Genomic DNA, 13,488 nt, shown 5'->3' on the forward strand with positions numbered 1-13,488 from the left:
AAGCACTGCGTCAGGCTCCCTGCAGGGAGCCTGCTTCCCTCTCTTCAGCTTCCCCTGCTTGTGTTCCCTCTCTCACTGTCTCTCTCTGTCAAATAAGTAAATAAAATCTTAAAAAAAAAATGAGCAAATTTATAGAAATCAGAGAATTCCCTTTGTTTTTAAATATATTCACAAAATCTTTTCCATTTATTTCCTGGGTAGGAAACATGTATATAAACTTAGGATACAAGAGATGATATATATCTGAGTTTGTATTCCATACCACAAAAAGTAAAGATTATGCAGATTTTAAATAAATACATTTTCTTAATTGAGTTAATGAAAGTAATATTGGTCTGTTTAAATTCAGTGTTCCATTGTAGAAGATATCTTTAGCACACTTGGTTGTTTCCTTAGACCATAGATTATGGCACTTTTCCTATTTCCTTGTTTGTTGGTTTTTATATATAAACGTGTGTGTGTGTATATATATACATACATATATATATATGGTAACAGCCATCAGTGTTAGGACTAAGGACTTTTATATGGTCTGTTAAAAATAACATCTGTTTTTAAGGCTGTTGTTGGTACCTTCTGAAGCTCTTCAGTTTCTTCTCACTGGATATGACAGGTGATAGATTAATGAAATCAGTTGGATATAAAATTAATAATTTGACCATTCATGTAAATGCAGACATTTACTTCCCGATTCTGTTACTGGTCTTTTATTTGTGCTTATGTGAAAATTAATGTGTCCCATCTATTTCACTGAAGAACATACCTTTAATACTTTAATATATCACTGTCTTCGCATACAGAGTTTCTTTCCTCTTAAGAAAGCTATTATTAGGATCAGTTTTAATATTTTAATTTGTCTTTTCTTCTTCCCTGCCCAATTTCAGATGATTTTTTCCCCCTAATGCAATGTTATGCAGTTTAAACTGAGACCAGAGCTAGGGGGGGAAAGTTAGGACTAGAACAAATCAAACTTTAAAAAAAATATTACTGTGTCAAATTAAAATAAATTATATGAGAAACCTTTTAATTAAATGAATGTAATCTTTAGCTTCATATAAATTTCAAGAAATAACTTTATTTTTTTAAATGTATCTAGTTTGAAAAAGCAAGTCAAAAAATTATTTTTAGATATATCAGTGATTATCTCAGTTTTGCCACCACTGTCTCTGTGACCTTAAACTAATTATTTAGTCTGAACCTCCATTTTCTTCTCTTTGAGTCACAGCTCTGTCAGTCATTATCTGGGTGACTTTAGGAAAATTATTTTAACTCTTTGTGCCTTAATTTCTCCATTTGTGAAATAGGAATATAAATATATAACTACCCTTCAGGTTGTTGTAAGGGTTAAAACACTAAAACAAGTACCTGGCAGGTGATTATTGTTAAATAAATACTAAAATGCTGAATAAATAAAGCATAGAGTACCTTAACACTTACACAGTAAGCATACAAGAACCGTACAAATTATAGCTGTCATTATTATTTAATATTTTTGTGTGATAATCTGTTGTTTGCACTTTTTTTGCTGGCCCTCGGAAAATATTTGTATTTATTTATATGAGTATTTGATACTGTGGAATTTAACATGAAGTTTCTTCATATATATTTTCTCTAGTAAATAATTCTCTTTACCTTAAAAATGAAAATGACAAAAAATTATCAAAGTGAAAATTAGATATTTTAATATTTAATTTTTATTTTTAATATTTTGGGTTTTTCCTCAGGGTCAATGACTGTATATTGCGAGTAAACGAAGTAGATGTTCGTGATGTGACACATAGCAAAGCAGTTGAAGCATTGAAAGAAGCAGGGTCTATTGTACGCTTGTATGTAAAAAGACGGAAACCGGTATCAGAAAAAATAATGGAAATAAAGCTGATTAAAGGTCCTAAAGGTATGGGGGTGCCTGGGTGGCTCAGTTGGTTAAGCGTCTGCCTTCAGTTCAGGTCATGATCCCGAGTCTGGGATTGAGCCCTGCATAGGACTCCCTGCTCAGCAGGGAGTCTGCTTCTCCCTCTGCCCTTCACTCTGCTCATGCGCTCTCTCTCTCTCAAATAAATAAAAAGTTAAAAAAAAAAAGTCCTAAAGGTATGAAATAATCAAAGATTATTAAGAAATTACTGAAATAAATGTAACTTTATCAATTTATTTGTTACATTCTAAGATTAACAGTACTGGTAATCTACAGAATGTGTGTGAATTTTTGGAATTTCTCCCTCATTTCTGCTGATTTTTGTCTTCAGGAGAATTCTACTTAAACACTTGTAAGTCATGTATAGTGTTGCTGTTTTCTAATTATCAGTCTACAAATACATTTACATGCAGATGCACAGGCTAAGTTAAAATAAGAAAATATTTATGTGTGTCATTAGCAGTTATATCTGCAATGAGGACAGTTCATATTTGATATCTGAATTTTGAAAACATTGATGGGATTGAAGATAAATGGAAATATTGATTCTAATTTGTAGCTTTGTGGAAGAAGTAGTATTCCAACAAATGAAAAAAGGAATAGAGAGCTACTAATTTGTCTGGTTTTAAAGCTATGGGATTTATGAATTACAGAAATTCTTCATTTAAAAAATTCGTAAAGGGGCGTATGGGTGGTGCAGTCAGTTAAACATCCAACTCTTGGTTTCAGCTCAGGTCCTGATCTCAGGGTTGTGTGATCCTGCCTGTGCCGGGCTCTGGGCTCAGGGCAGAGTCTACTTAAAACTCTCTCTCACTCTCCCTCTGCCCCTCCCCACCTCCTCCACCCCATCCCCCTACAATCAAGTTCACTCTATCTAAAATAAATCTTTAAAAAAATAAAAGTAATTCACAGAATATTGGAAAAAGAACAAAATTATCCACATATCTGAAGCCTATTAGTTCTGCCCACCACCAAAAATTTTATTATTTTTCTCAATTGTTTTAATCTTGTGAAGGCATTAGAACTGTTAGAAGCACAATCATGATGGCAGCAAAAGTGAAACATAATTTTATAATGCCTCTTTGAAACAAACAAATACATTTACCAAAAGACTTTAAGGAGTAACCTGAGGAGGGGGGGAAGGAACTTATTTGTAACTATAGGAACACCATATTATATATATATATATATATATATATATATATAATTGTCCACTGGCTACAAAACAAATACATAAGACTTAAAAAGTAGGCACATAGGGGCACCTGGGTGGCTCAGTCACTTGAGCATCCGCCAACTCTTGATCTCAACTCAGATCTTGATCTCAGGGTTGTGAGTTTGAGCCCTCTTTAAAAAAAAAAAAAGCAAATAGATTCTATTGTGTTTTAAAAAAAAAACATGAGTGTGAATAGACTATCACCTTCTAGTTTTCAACCATTTCTTTGGATTTAAATTCACGTTAAATGATGAAATTTCAAAACTCGTGTTTTCCAAACAGGTCTTGGGTTCAGCATTGCTGGAGGTGTTGGAAATCAACATATTCCTGGGGATAATAGCATCTATGTAACCAAAATAATTGAAGGAGGTGCAGCACATAAAGATGGTAAACTTCAGATTGGAGATAAACTTTTAGCAGTAAGTATCAGAAATCTGTTATTTTAAAAATCATTTTGATGTCTTCTCTTTTTTTTAAACTGTAATTTCTACTTGCCAAAAATGTTTAAGTGAATACTAATCATGCTTTAATCAAAACCTGAAAAATTATTCTTGGTATTATCTTATTAGCTCTTTTTTCTCCCCCTCTGCTAGCTTTCCCCTATCTCTTTTTTTTTCTTTTTTGTTGAAGGGTTAGGGAGTTGGATGCACAGAATTGTTTAAATAGTGTCATCCTTCATGTGACTTTTTTCCTTTTTTTTAACTTAATTATAGTATAATGAAAATTGCTAAAGTCTACCCAACCCAAAACTAGAATATCAACAATTTGTGGTTTTTATTCATTTGCTTTTTAAAAATTGTTTAATCACATACATATGCCCAAATATTTTGTTTAATATTCTGAAAATTTTTTTAAAGGCTCTTTTGCTGAATGTAGTCTTTTAATACTTTTTTAAATCGATATTGGTTTACTGAGATTTATCCATATTGTTGCCTAGAGCTAAAATACATTCATTTCACCTCTACATAATATTGTGTTCTGGAACTATACTGCAGTTTATTTGTCCAGTCTTCATCAATAACTGTCCGAGTCTATGTTCCCTGGAAAAATAACCTGAAGAAAAGCTACCATGCTAAGGTTTTGTTGGGAAGCATAATCTCAGAAAGTTAGAGTGAGTGAAAATGAAATGAGAGGCAGAGAATAAGGGAAAGTCATTACAAGCTATTATGTTTCTGAGCTGGCCATAATATCATAAGAAAATGTCTCTGATTGACTGTCATATAGGACAGTCTTCCAGGCAGGTGATGTGACACTATTAAACTTTAGATCCAGCCGTCCAGGGAAAAGAAAGGATTTGTCTCCCTGTCTCTTCTTTGGTAGAGTCTACCCCATGGAGCTAACTGTCCTAAATTTCTGGACTTTTACTCAGCTCCTCTGGGCAAATGCTAGGGAAGCCAGCTCCCATACTCCATGGCATAGTACTTCCTTTGAACTCAGAAGTGGTGGAAAGAACCAGAGCCTCAGTGATCTAGACAGATCAGACACAGGCTTTTGATATCTTACAGCTCTCACTCTATGGAACAACATACCCAAGCACAGCCCTTACCCTAGAAGAGAGTGAAAGAGCTGATGATGGCAGGAGACAAGGTGAGAGAAGGAGTAGCCAGGACTCTCCAGTAGCACACAGCCAAAGCCTAGTGGGCAGGTAGGCTCAAGCAAATCTGAAAAGGCATATAAACTAGGTCTAATATAGTGGAGAGTTGGGTTATTTCCTTTTTTTTTTTTTTTTTGGTAGTATGAATAATTCTGCTAGGGAGAGCTGCTGTGTGTTCTGGTGAACATGTACATACAAGAGTTTCACTTAACTATTTATCCTAAGCAATGGTCATGGAATGTCCTTTTAGTAACATTATAGCAAAAACAGTATGTTTTCCAAACCGGTTATAAAAATGTACACTCCTGTCAGCAATATATAAATGATTTCTTTGTTGTACATGCTGTCCAGTACTGCTTATTGCTGCAGCAAGGAGATATGCCGATTGTTTTCAGGTTAATAATGGGGAAGAGGAAAGAGCTGACTTTGAACTGCTTTTCTGCGTGCGCGTGTGTGCACGCGCGCGCGCACACACACACACACACAGCAGTTGAAAACAGCTTTCTTTCTCCACTTTGTACTTTTTAATTTCTTAGATACCATGTTTTCTTTTATAGTTTTTCCAGAATAAGTTTCAGTGGTTGGGAAGCCAGCAGTGTATGCTGATTGACCATTTAGTAAGGCTTTGGTTGTCATAATCCCACTGAAATTATCGAATTCTTAGTTCTCATTTTAATTGACAATCAGGCATTCGGCACGGTTTCCTCCTTCAGACACTTTTTCCATTTTGCTTAACAGTTACCATCCTCTTTCCTGGTATTCCTCTTATCTCACTAGTCTTTACTTCTCATTTTCCCTTTTGGTGCATCTTCTCCCTAACCTCTAAACATTGAAGTGAGACAGGACTTGGTCCTTGTACACTTTTTCTTCTTTTTGATAGGTGGTCAAATAACTTACTGTCTCATTGCACATGATAGGCATAAGTATTGTTTTCTGACTTCAGTTTTATTTTTACACACATACACATATATTTTGTGCTCAGCTGGAATATAAAAAATTTTAACAGTGGTTCTTGGCAAAACAGTTGAAAAGCCCTAGGAGATTTCATCTAGTTTCCTTTCATATGTCTCAAGAGTCAGGTTAAATTTAATATATCTAAAAATGAACTTCTGAGTTTCATCCTACACCCCACCCACCACCCTCAAATCCTGTTCCTTGCACAATCTTCACATCTCATGAAATGGGAACTTTATCCTTCTATTTGCCCAGGTCTAAAACTTCAGGATCATTCTCCTTCCTACTCCTTATTGAATCCCTTAGCAAATCTTGTCAGCTCTTTTATCTGTTACCTAACTCTGCTTAAGAAAACACAAAAATTAGTGGCTAAAACAACAACAGTAATTATTTACACTTCTCTAATTTGGGTAGGGTTCAGCCAGGACAGTCTGTCTCTGTTCTGCATAATGTCACCTGGTAGCTGAGCCAGGGCCAGGAAATCGACTTCAAAGTTCAATCATATGTGGTAGACAAGTTGGGTTGGCTGTCAAGTGAGAGCTCAGCTGGAACTGTTAGCCAGTGGTCTCCCCCACATGGCTACATTAGACTTCTCACAGGATGGTGAGAAGAGGGACGTATCAAAAGACAGGCTCCCGTGTGTGGCATTTATCAGTCCTTTCTTTGCATCACAGTTACTAATGTCTCATTGGCTAAAGCTAGTTACATAGCCAAGCAAGGTTCACTGTAGGAAGGGATTTTACAGGGATATGAATACCAAGATGCATGGCTCACTGCAGGCCACCAAAGGAACAGTATACCACAGCTGTATATTTCAAAATGCAGGCAGTCCTTCACTGTACATGGTAGTGTGGGACCATAAAAATGACCATGTGGCTGAAACCCTGCAAAGCAGCATTAATAATTGGTGGCAAAAGTTAATGATTGTTCTGTGACCTTTAAAAATTTTTGTCAGAACATTAAAAACTCTCCTGTCAATTACACAGGTACAAATTAGGGAAATGAGGAATATACTGAAATGAGTATTTGTTTAGTACATTGTAATTTTAAAACATTAGAAACATTTATGGTGTTATATTTCTTTGCAAAAAAAAAAAAATTACCAAAAAGAAGAGCAAAGTTAACCTAAAGGTAGCAGAAGGAAGGAAATAATAAAAATTAGAAGTTAATGAAATAGGGAACAGGAAAACCAGAGAGAAGATAAACCAAAACTTGGTTCTTTGGAAAGGTGAACAAAATTGACAAACCTTAGCTAGACTGATCGAGAGAAAAAGGCTCAAATTTCTAAAAGTAGGAATAAAAGAGGGGACATAAGGAAATACTTTTATTTATGAACAATTATATGCCAACATATTAGTTAATTTAGATGAAATGGACAGATGTCTAGAAAGCCACCACTACGACTTTTATTCAGACTGTATTGAAGACTCTAGCCAGGAAAATAAAAAGACATTGAGATTGGGAAGGAAAAAGTAAAAATTAGTAGAATACATCTACAAATATAGTTTTACTTGTATATAGAAAATCCTAAGGAACCTACTGATAGAACTAGTAAGTTTAGCAAGGTCAGTTCTGTTTCTATAACAGGAGATAGATGAATGACTAATAACTGAAAAAAGTCTCGACTATTAATTAAGCAGTGAAAGTAAAAACTTAATGTACAAATTGAAACAAGCTTTTTTATAAATTGATACTGTTCGGTATTGGCAAAAGCCTGAGTAGATGGGTATGATACACTCATATTCTTTACTAGTGAGTGTAAGTTTATTAGAAGTCATTTATTTAGAACAGTTTAAATACCTGTTAATATTGGAATGGCTTAATATATTATGATATAACCACATAGTGGTATACTGTGCAACAGTTTTTTAACTCTATGTGTCCCAACATGGAAAGATCTCTTAGATACCTTATATTAAAAATCCAGTTGTAGAATAAAAACTTTAATATAGTCTCATTTTCTTAAAAAAAAATCTAAAATATACCTACATATATTCATAAATACCTTAGAGTAGAAGAAGGAATAGGCTTGGGGATTGGGAGGAATAGGGACTGGAATTAAGATTGGCTATTTCATTAACACATATAAACAACTTCCTGATGTGATAGTAAAAATGGGTATTTTCTTTTCACATACTTTTATATTCCTTAAATCACTCCTGCTTTCTCCCTGTGTTTTGGTATAATTGTTTATAACCAAAAAGGAGAAAGCTAGTGAAAATGTCCTAAAACAAATGTCTTTTGGGATATTCTTTTAGGTGAATAGTGTGTGTTTGGAAGAAGTTACTCATGAAGAAGCAGTAACTGCCTTAAAGAACACGTCTGATTTTGTTTATTTGAAAGTGGCAAAACCCACAAGTATGTATATGAATGATGGCTATATACCACCTGATATCACCAGCTGTAAGTCTGTTTGCTTAAATCTATCATATTTCCCTATTTTTAAATATTTTAAAGGAATTATATTAAGCATTTTAACTAAATAGTTTTTAAAAATCAAATTTAAATCAATCTTGATAGTAAGAAGAGTGTGTCCTTTTTCAAAGTTTTATATAGGTAACAGTCACCAAAGGTATTTGCAAGTAATGCACATTCTTGTTTTGCTCTAATAGTTTTGGAATGTAGTGCAGAAATTTAACAAGCAATTCTTTTAAAACCATGGTAATTTTGAGGTTTCTGGTGCTGCTGGTTCATGGACTACACTTTAAGAAATACTAACATTAAATATTTCTACAACTTGAGCCTTTCTGTGCTCTGTTATGTGAGCACAGATATTATTTTTGTACAAACTCCTAGTGTATTACCTAACTGTATTTGTATACAGTACAATTGTGTTGCCTAGAAATGAACTGTTATGAAAAGTACTAATGTAATTTTAAGTTTCCTGTTTGATTTTCGGTTTCTTTTTTAATGTACAAGCTGGGATAAGATTTAAATACTGTACTTGTATTTGTTGAAAAATGGAAGTTTTATTTCTTTGGTGCATTGAGTTGATATTAGAAGCACCCGTGTGTACCAGAGACCTTAAATGTACTCTCCGTAGGCTGCTTTTCCAAGTCTTTCTCCTTTAAATTGTAGAATTTTAGAATATTTGTGGTTTTATAAATCGCAAGTTTCCAGTTTTAAAACTGTCAAAGTTCGTTACTGTCATTAATCATTATAAGTTCAATATAAATTATATTTTGAAATGACTATACTGTCTTCCAGTGGTACATCTTCATTATCTAACCATTGATTTATTAATTACTCAAGGATAACTGAACCTTTTAAAATAGTATTCAGTCTCTTTAATGGAGGATGATGTCTTTTTTTTTTAATACTTCATTTGTGTCAGAACAGAACTTTGCTACTTGTTAAACATTCTCACATACAGTTGGTCTTACACATGAACTTTATATAAGGGCTTTATGTATTTTTATTTGTGATTAGACATGCAAATTCACTAATAAACTATTTTATGCACCAGTGTAAATATCAGTCTTATTTATTATGCTGCCTTATCTATTCAAGACAACAGCGTGTTTGTAACAATTGTTCTGTGAACTGAGAATTGGTGTCCTGATTATGACCAGACATACAAACAGGCAGGCTGCTTCTTATATGTCGAACTGAAAAAAATAGTTGTTATTTTTTAATTGAATTATCCCTTTTTACGTATTCTAATATATAAACAATGGAAGAGCTAGTCCTAAAGAGTAATAATTAAATAATGATTGGTTGTTTTCCTTATAGGCATAGATATATAATCTTTCTTTTTCTCATCTATTGAAGTAATAGAACATTGTGAAAAAGTTGCTTACCCTTGCTAGTTCAGCTCTTCCATAAGGTTCTATTTCCATTCCCCCTCTTTTCTTAGGCAACTACAATTATGAATTTTGTTATATACTTCCAGCCCACGTTCATACCACATAGGCTGTTCATATCATTTATCTATGTGTTTTTTAAAAAGCATTTGTGATTCAGGGCACCTAGGTGGCTCAGTTGGTTAAACGTCCAGCTCTTGGTTTCAGCTCAGGCCATGATCTCAGGGTTGTGAAATCCAGCCCTGCATCAGGCTCCACACTCAGCACAGAATCTGCTTGAGATCCTCTCCCCCTCCCCTCCACTGAATGCATGTGCTTTCTCTCTCTCTCTCTCTCTCTCATATAAATAAAATCTTTTTTTCAATAAGGCATTTGTGATTAAAAACTTTTTACAGGGGTGCCTGGGTGGCTCAGTCGGTTAAGCATCTGCCTTTGGCCTGGGATCACCCCCGCATCTGACTCTCTGCTCAGCAGGGAACCTGCTTCTCCCTCTTCCTCTGCCTACTGCTATGCCTACTTGTGATATCTCTCTCTCTCTGTCAAATAAATAAATAAAATCTTTTTAAAACAATAAAATAAAAACTTTTTACAGAAATTATATTTTTACCTATCACCGTTTCTGAAGTCCTTGTCATCAGACTCTCCAACTTACTACCTATCCCTTATGTTGTCATCTAGTGTCCTCCTCATCAATCTGGCTTTAGTCACTAAAGATTTTAGTGTCAGGCCCATTGTCCTTGCCACTACTATTCACGTTGTCATTCTTAGTGATGTCCAGCCAAAATTCACACTGATGACTTATTCAACAGTCTGGCCTCTTTGTTTCTTGATCTCTTTTCTTCCTAACTATCCTGCCCTCCACTCCACCTCAAATACATGCTTCCATATAATAATTTATATCTTAATCATTATCAGGGCACCTGGGTGTCTCAGTTAAGCCCACAACTCTTGATTTCGGCTCAGGTCATGTTCTCAGGGTTGTGGGATTGAGCCCTGAGTCAGGCTCTATGCTCTGTGGAGAGTCAACTTGAGATTCTCTCTCTCCCTGTACCTCTGCCTCTCCCCAGCCCCATGTGCTCTCTTCTCTCTCCCTCTCTCTTTCTCTATTTCTAATAATAAATAAATCTTTAGATGTTTTCATTATCAGTATCTTCACCACCTCAATTCTTTGCATACCTCAGTTCATTTATCCCTATTCTAGCAATTCATCCTCATTTTGACCTTCCATCCTTTGACACTACAACTTGATTGCCCCCTTGTGTCTCCATTTGTCTATGTTTTTTAGCTTAGCTTCCATGATTTGTCATGATACTCTCTTCCTTGCACACATCTTCTATTCCCTTGCCCCCACCCCCACTTCCTCCTTGGCAGAATCCCTGCCAAGGTTCAACTTGCTGTCTTCCTTCATTCCTGCTCCCTAAAAAAGCAGAACATCGCTGGAGAGAAGTACAAAACTGTAGTTTGCTATGACCATAAATTTCAGATAGGGTCATACTCTTGTGGTTGTAACCAAAATATAGATAATAACCAAAATAGGGTACCCAGGAATAAAAGTAGTTTTCTTATTGAAAGAAAAAAAGTCCATTAGATCTAACAGAGAACATAGTTTCTCTGATGACATCAGAATGCTCATTCTGGTGCATTATGTGTCTTCTTGCTTTTAATTTATATTCTTTTCAGCTGGAAGGCCTCATTGAACTTCTGACTTGGTCATTGATCTCTTTCCACTTTTACTTCAAGTACTTCCACTTGCTTCTCTTCTAAACCTTGGAGGGCTTGGATCATTAACCTTGATACCTAAGGACAAAAAATTAGGCTCCCTTGTTTTGTAGTTCCCTGGGGAATCTTTTCAGTTAGGATGTGGGGTATAGAAAATAGCATTGTTTTATCTGATCCTTCTTTGGGGATGTCATTTCTTTGATAAGAACATTAATTTTTAGTCTCTTCTGTGTTGAGATACTATGCCTTATAGGTAAGAATGACTCTTCCAGAAAAGATCCATTGAATAAAGACACAGTCTGGAGATGGCAGGGGAAAAAGTACCTTTTCTGGTTTGTGCAGTTGACTGAATTTCTTGTCCACTTGTATATTGTTGTCATTGTTCCAACCAGAATTGATAATGCGGCAAAGAAATTTGAGTCACAAATCAGTAAACTCTAGACTTTAAAAGGCCGGTGATTACAGAGGTTCACATGAGTGTCTGTTGCGTTAGAGCAACATGCCAGTTCCCTTGAAAATCACAAGATACTCTTGCTTATCACCCAGAAAAGACTTTGGACTTTGAAAGTCAAGAGCCATGATTGAAAGCCCTTTGGCCTGAATGCAGAAGAGCATCTTAAATACAAACTAGACAGAAAAGAGTTACTGTAGAATACTGCAAACCTGTAAAATGAAAGATACACTAAACTTCAAGCCCTATACTATCAATAGACATTGTAACTTTTTAGAGAGAGATGTACCCATGCTGATAGAGCATACATTTTTTCCAGTAAGCCATGATATCGTTTATTAGCAGTTGTCTTTTACACTGGTCGCTTCACACTCCTTTTACCTCTCAAGCCACTATAAAACTTTGAACTAATGATCCTTGCATTTTTGTACTTCTGATTGTGTTATAATGCTTTGTGCATAGAAGACCATATATAATGAAAGAAGAGACTGTTGGTTAAGTAATGTATATTACAGCTAAATTTTGAAATGCTTTGTAACTTTATCATAAAGCCTCAGGAAATTAAATATTGCTTTCAGTGGGTTTTGATAACGATGCAAATAATTCAGATGTGTTGCATTTTTAAAATTACAACTGAAATGTATTGTTTATTTTCTCTTCTTTTTTTTTTTTCTAGAGAGAGAGCACAAAAGTGCAAATAGGTGAGGGGCAGAGGGAGAGAGAGAGAGAGAATCTTAAGCAGACTCCATGTTCAGCGTGGAGCCTGACTTAGGGCTTGATCTCATGACCCTGAAATCATGACCCAAGCCGAATCAAGAGTGGAGCACTTAACCTACTGAGCCACTCAGCTCAGTTTTTTTCTATTCTTAGATCTCACTAGAATTACAACCTATCTATGACATTTACTATTATTAAAAGGAACCAAGCAAGAGGGGCACCTGGGTCACTCAGTCGTTAAACGTCTGCCTTCGGCTCAGGTCCCAGCACCGGGCTCCCTCCTCGGCAGGAAGCCTGCTTCTCCCTCTCCCACTCCCCCTACTTGTGTTCCCTCTCCTGCTGTGTCTTTCTCTGTAAAATAAATAAAAAATCTTTAAAAAAGGAACCAAGCAAGAGATAGTTTTTGCTTATTTTTTATTTTTGCTTTTTACCAGGTTTCCATTCTTTTATGCAAGTGTTAAAAAGAATATTTTGATTTCAAATCAGGTTATGATCGAGCCCCACACTGGGCTCTGTGCCCAGTGGGGAGTCTGCTTGAGATTCTCTCCCTCTCCCTCTGCCCCACCCCCACTCGCGTGCATGCTTGTGTGCTTTCTCTCTAAAATAAATAAATCTTTTCTTAAAAAAGCATAATTATAAATTGGGTTGACAGAACTGAGCTGCTATCAGAGCATAGAGGTTTTTTTTTTTTAATAAACTTTATATTTTAGAGCAATTTTAGATTCACAGCAAAATTGAGCAGAAGGTAGAGAAATTTCTCATAACACCATCTGCCCCCATCCATGCATAGCCTCCCCTATTATCAACATCCCCCACCAGAATGATATATTTGTTACAACTGATGAACCTACATTGCCACATCTTACCCAAAATTCACAGTTTACATTAGGTTTCACTTTTAATTGTACGTTCTGTGGGTTTGAACAAATATATAATGACCTGTATCCATCATCATAGAATCATATAGAGTAGTTTCACTTACCTAAAAATCCTGTGTTCTTCTATCTGTTCTTTCTCTCCTCTAACCTGTAGCAACCACTGATTTTTTTTTACTCTTACCATAGTTTGGCCTTTTCCAGAATGTTATATAGCTTGTATCATACAGTATGTAGCCTTTTGAGG

General features: G+C 35.3%; 1 protein-coding gene across 11 annotated transcripts in view; it reads left to right on the plus strand.

Annotated features, from left to right (window-relative positions):
• The window catches only part of DLG1 (discs large MAGUK scaffold protein 1), a 257,181-nt gene that overhangs the window by 156,654 nt on the left and 87,039 nt on the right, over nt 1-13,488 (plus strand). For all 11 annotated transcript variants that reach the window (XM_027583079.1, XM_027583081.1, XM_027583082.2 and 8 more), the window contains 3 exons: nt 1,725-1,894; nt 3,411-3,547; nt 7,935-8,079. In XM_027583079.1, coding sequence (XP_027438880.1) covers nt 1,725-1,894; nt 3,411-3,547; nt 7,935-8,079 — 452 coding nt within the window. The remainder of the gene's footprint in view (nt 1-1,724; nt 1,895-3,410; nt 3,548-7,934; nt 8,080-13,488) is intronic.

The sequence above is a fragment of the Zalophus californianus genome, chromosome 1, assembly GCF_009762305.2.
Source record: "Zalophus californianus isolate mZalCal1 chromosome 1, mZalCal1.pri.v2, whole genome shotgun sequence".
In the NCBI taxonomy this organism is placed as follows: Eukaryota; Metazoa; Chordata; class Mammalia; order Carnivora; family Otariidae; genus Zalophus; species Zalophus californianus.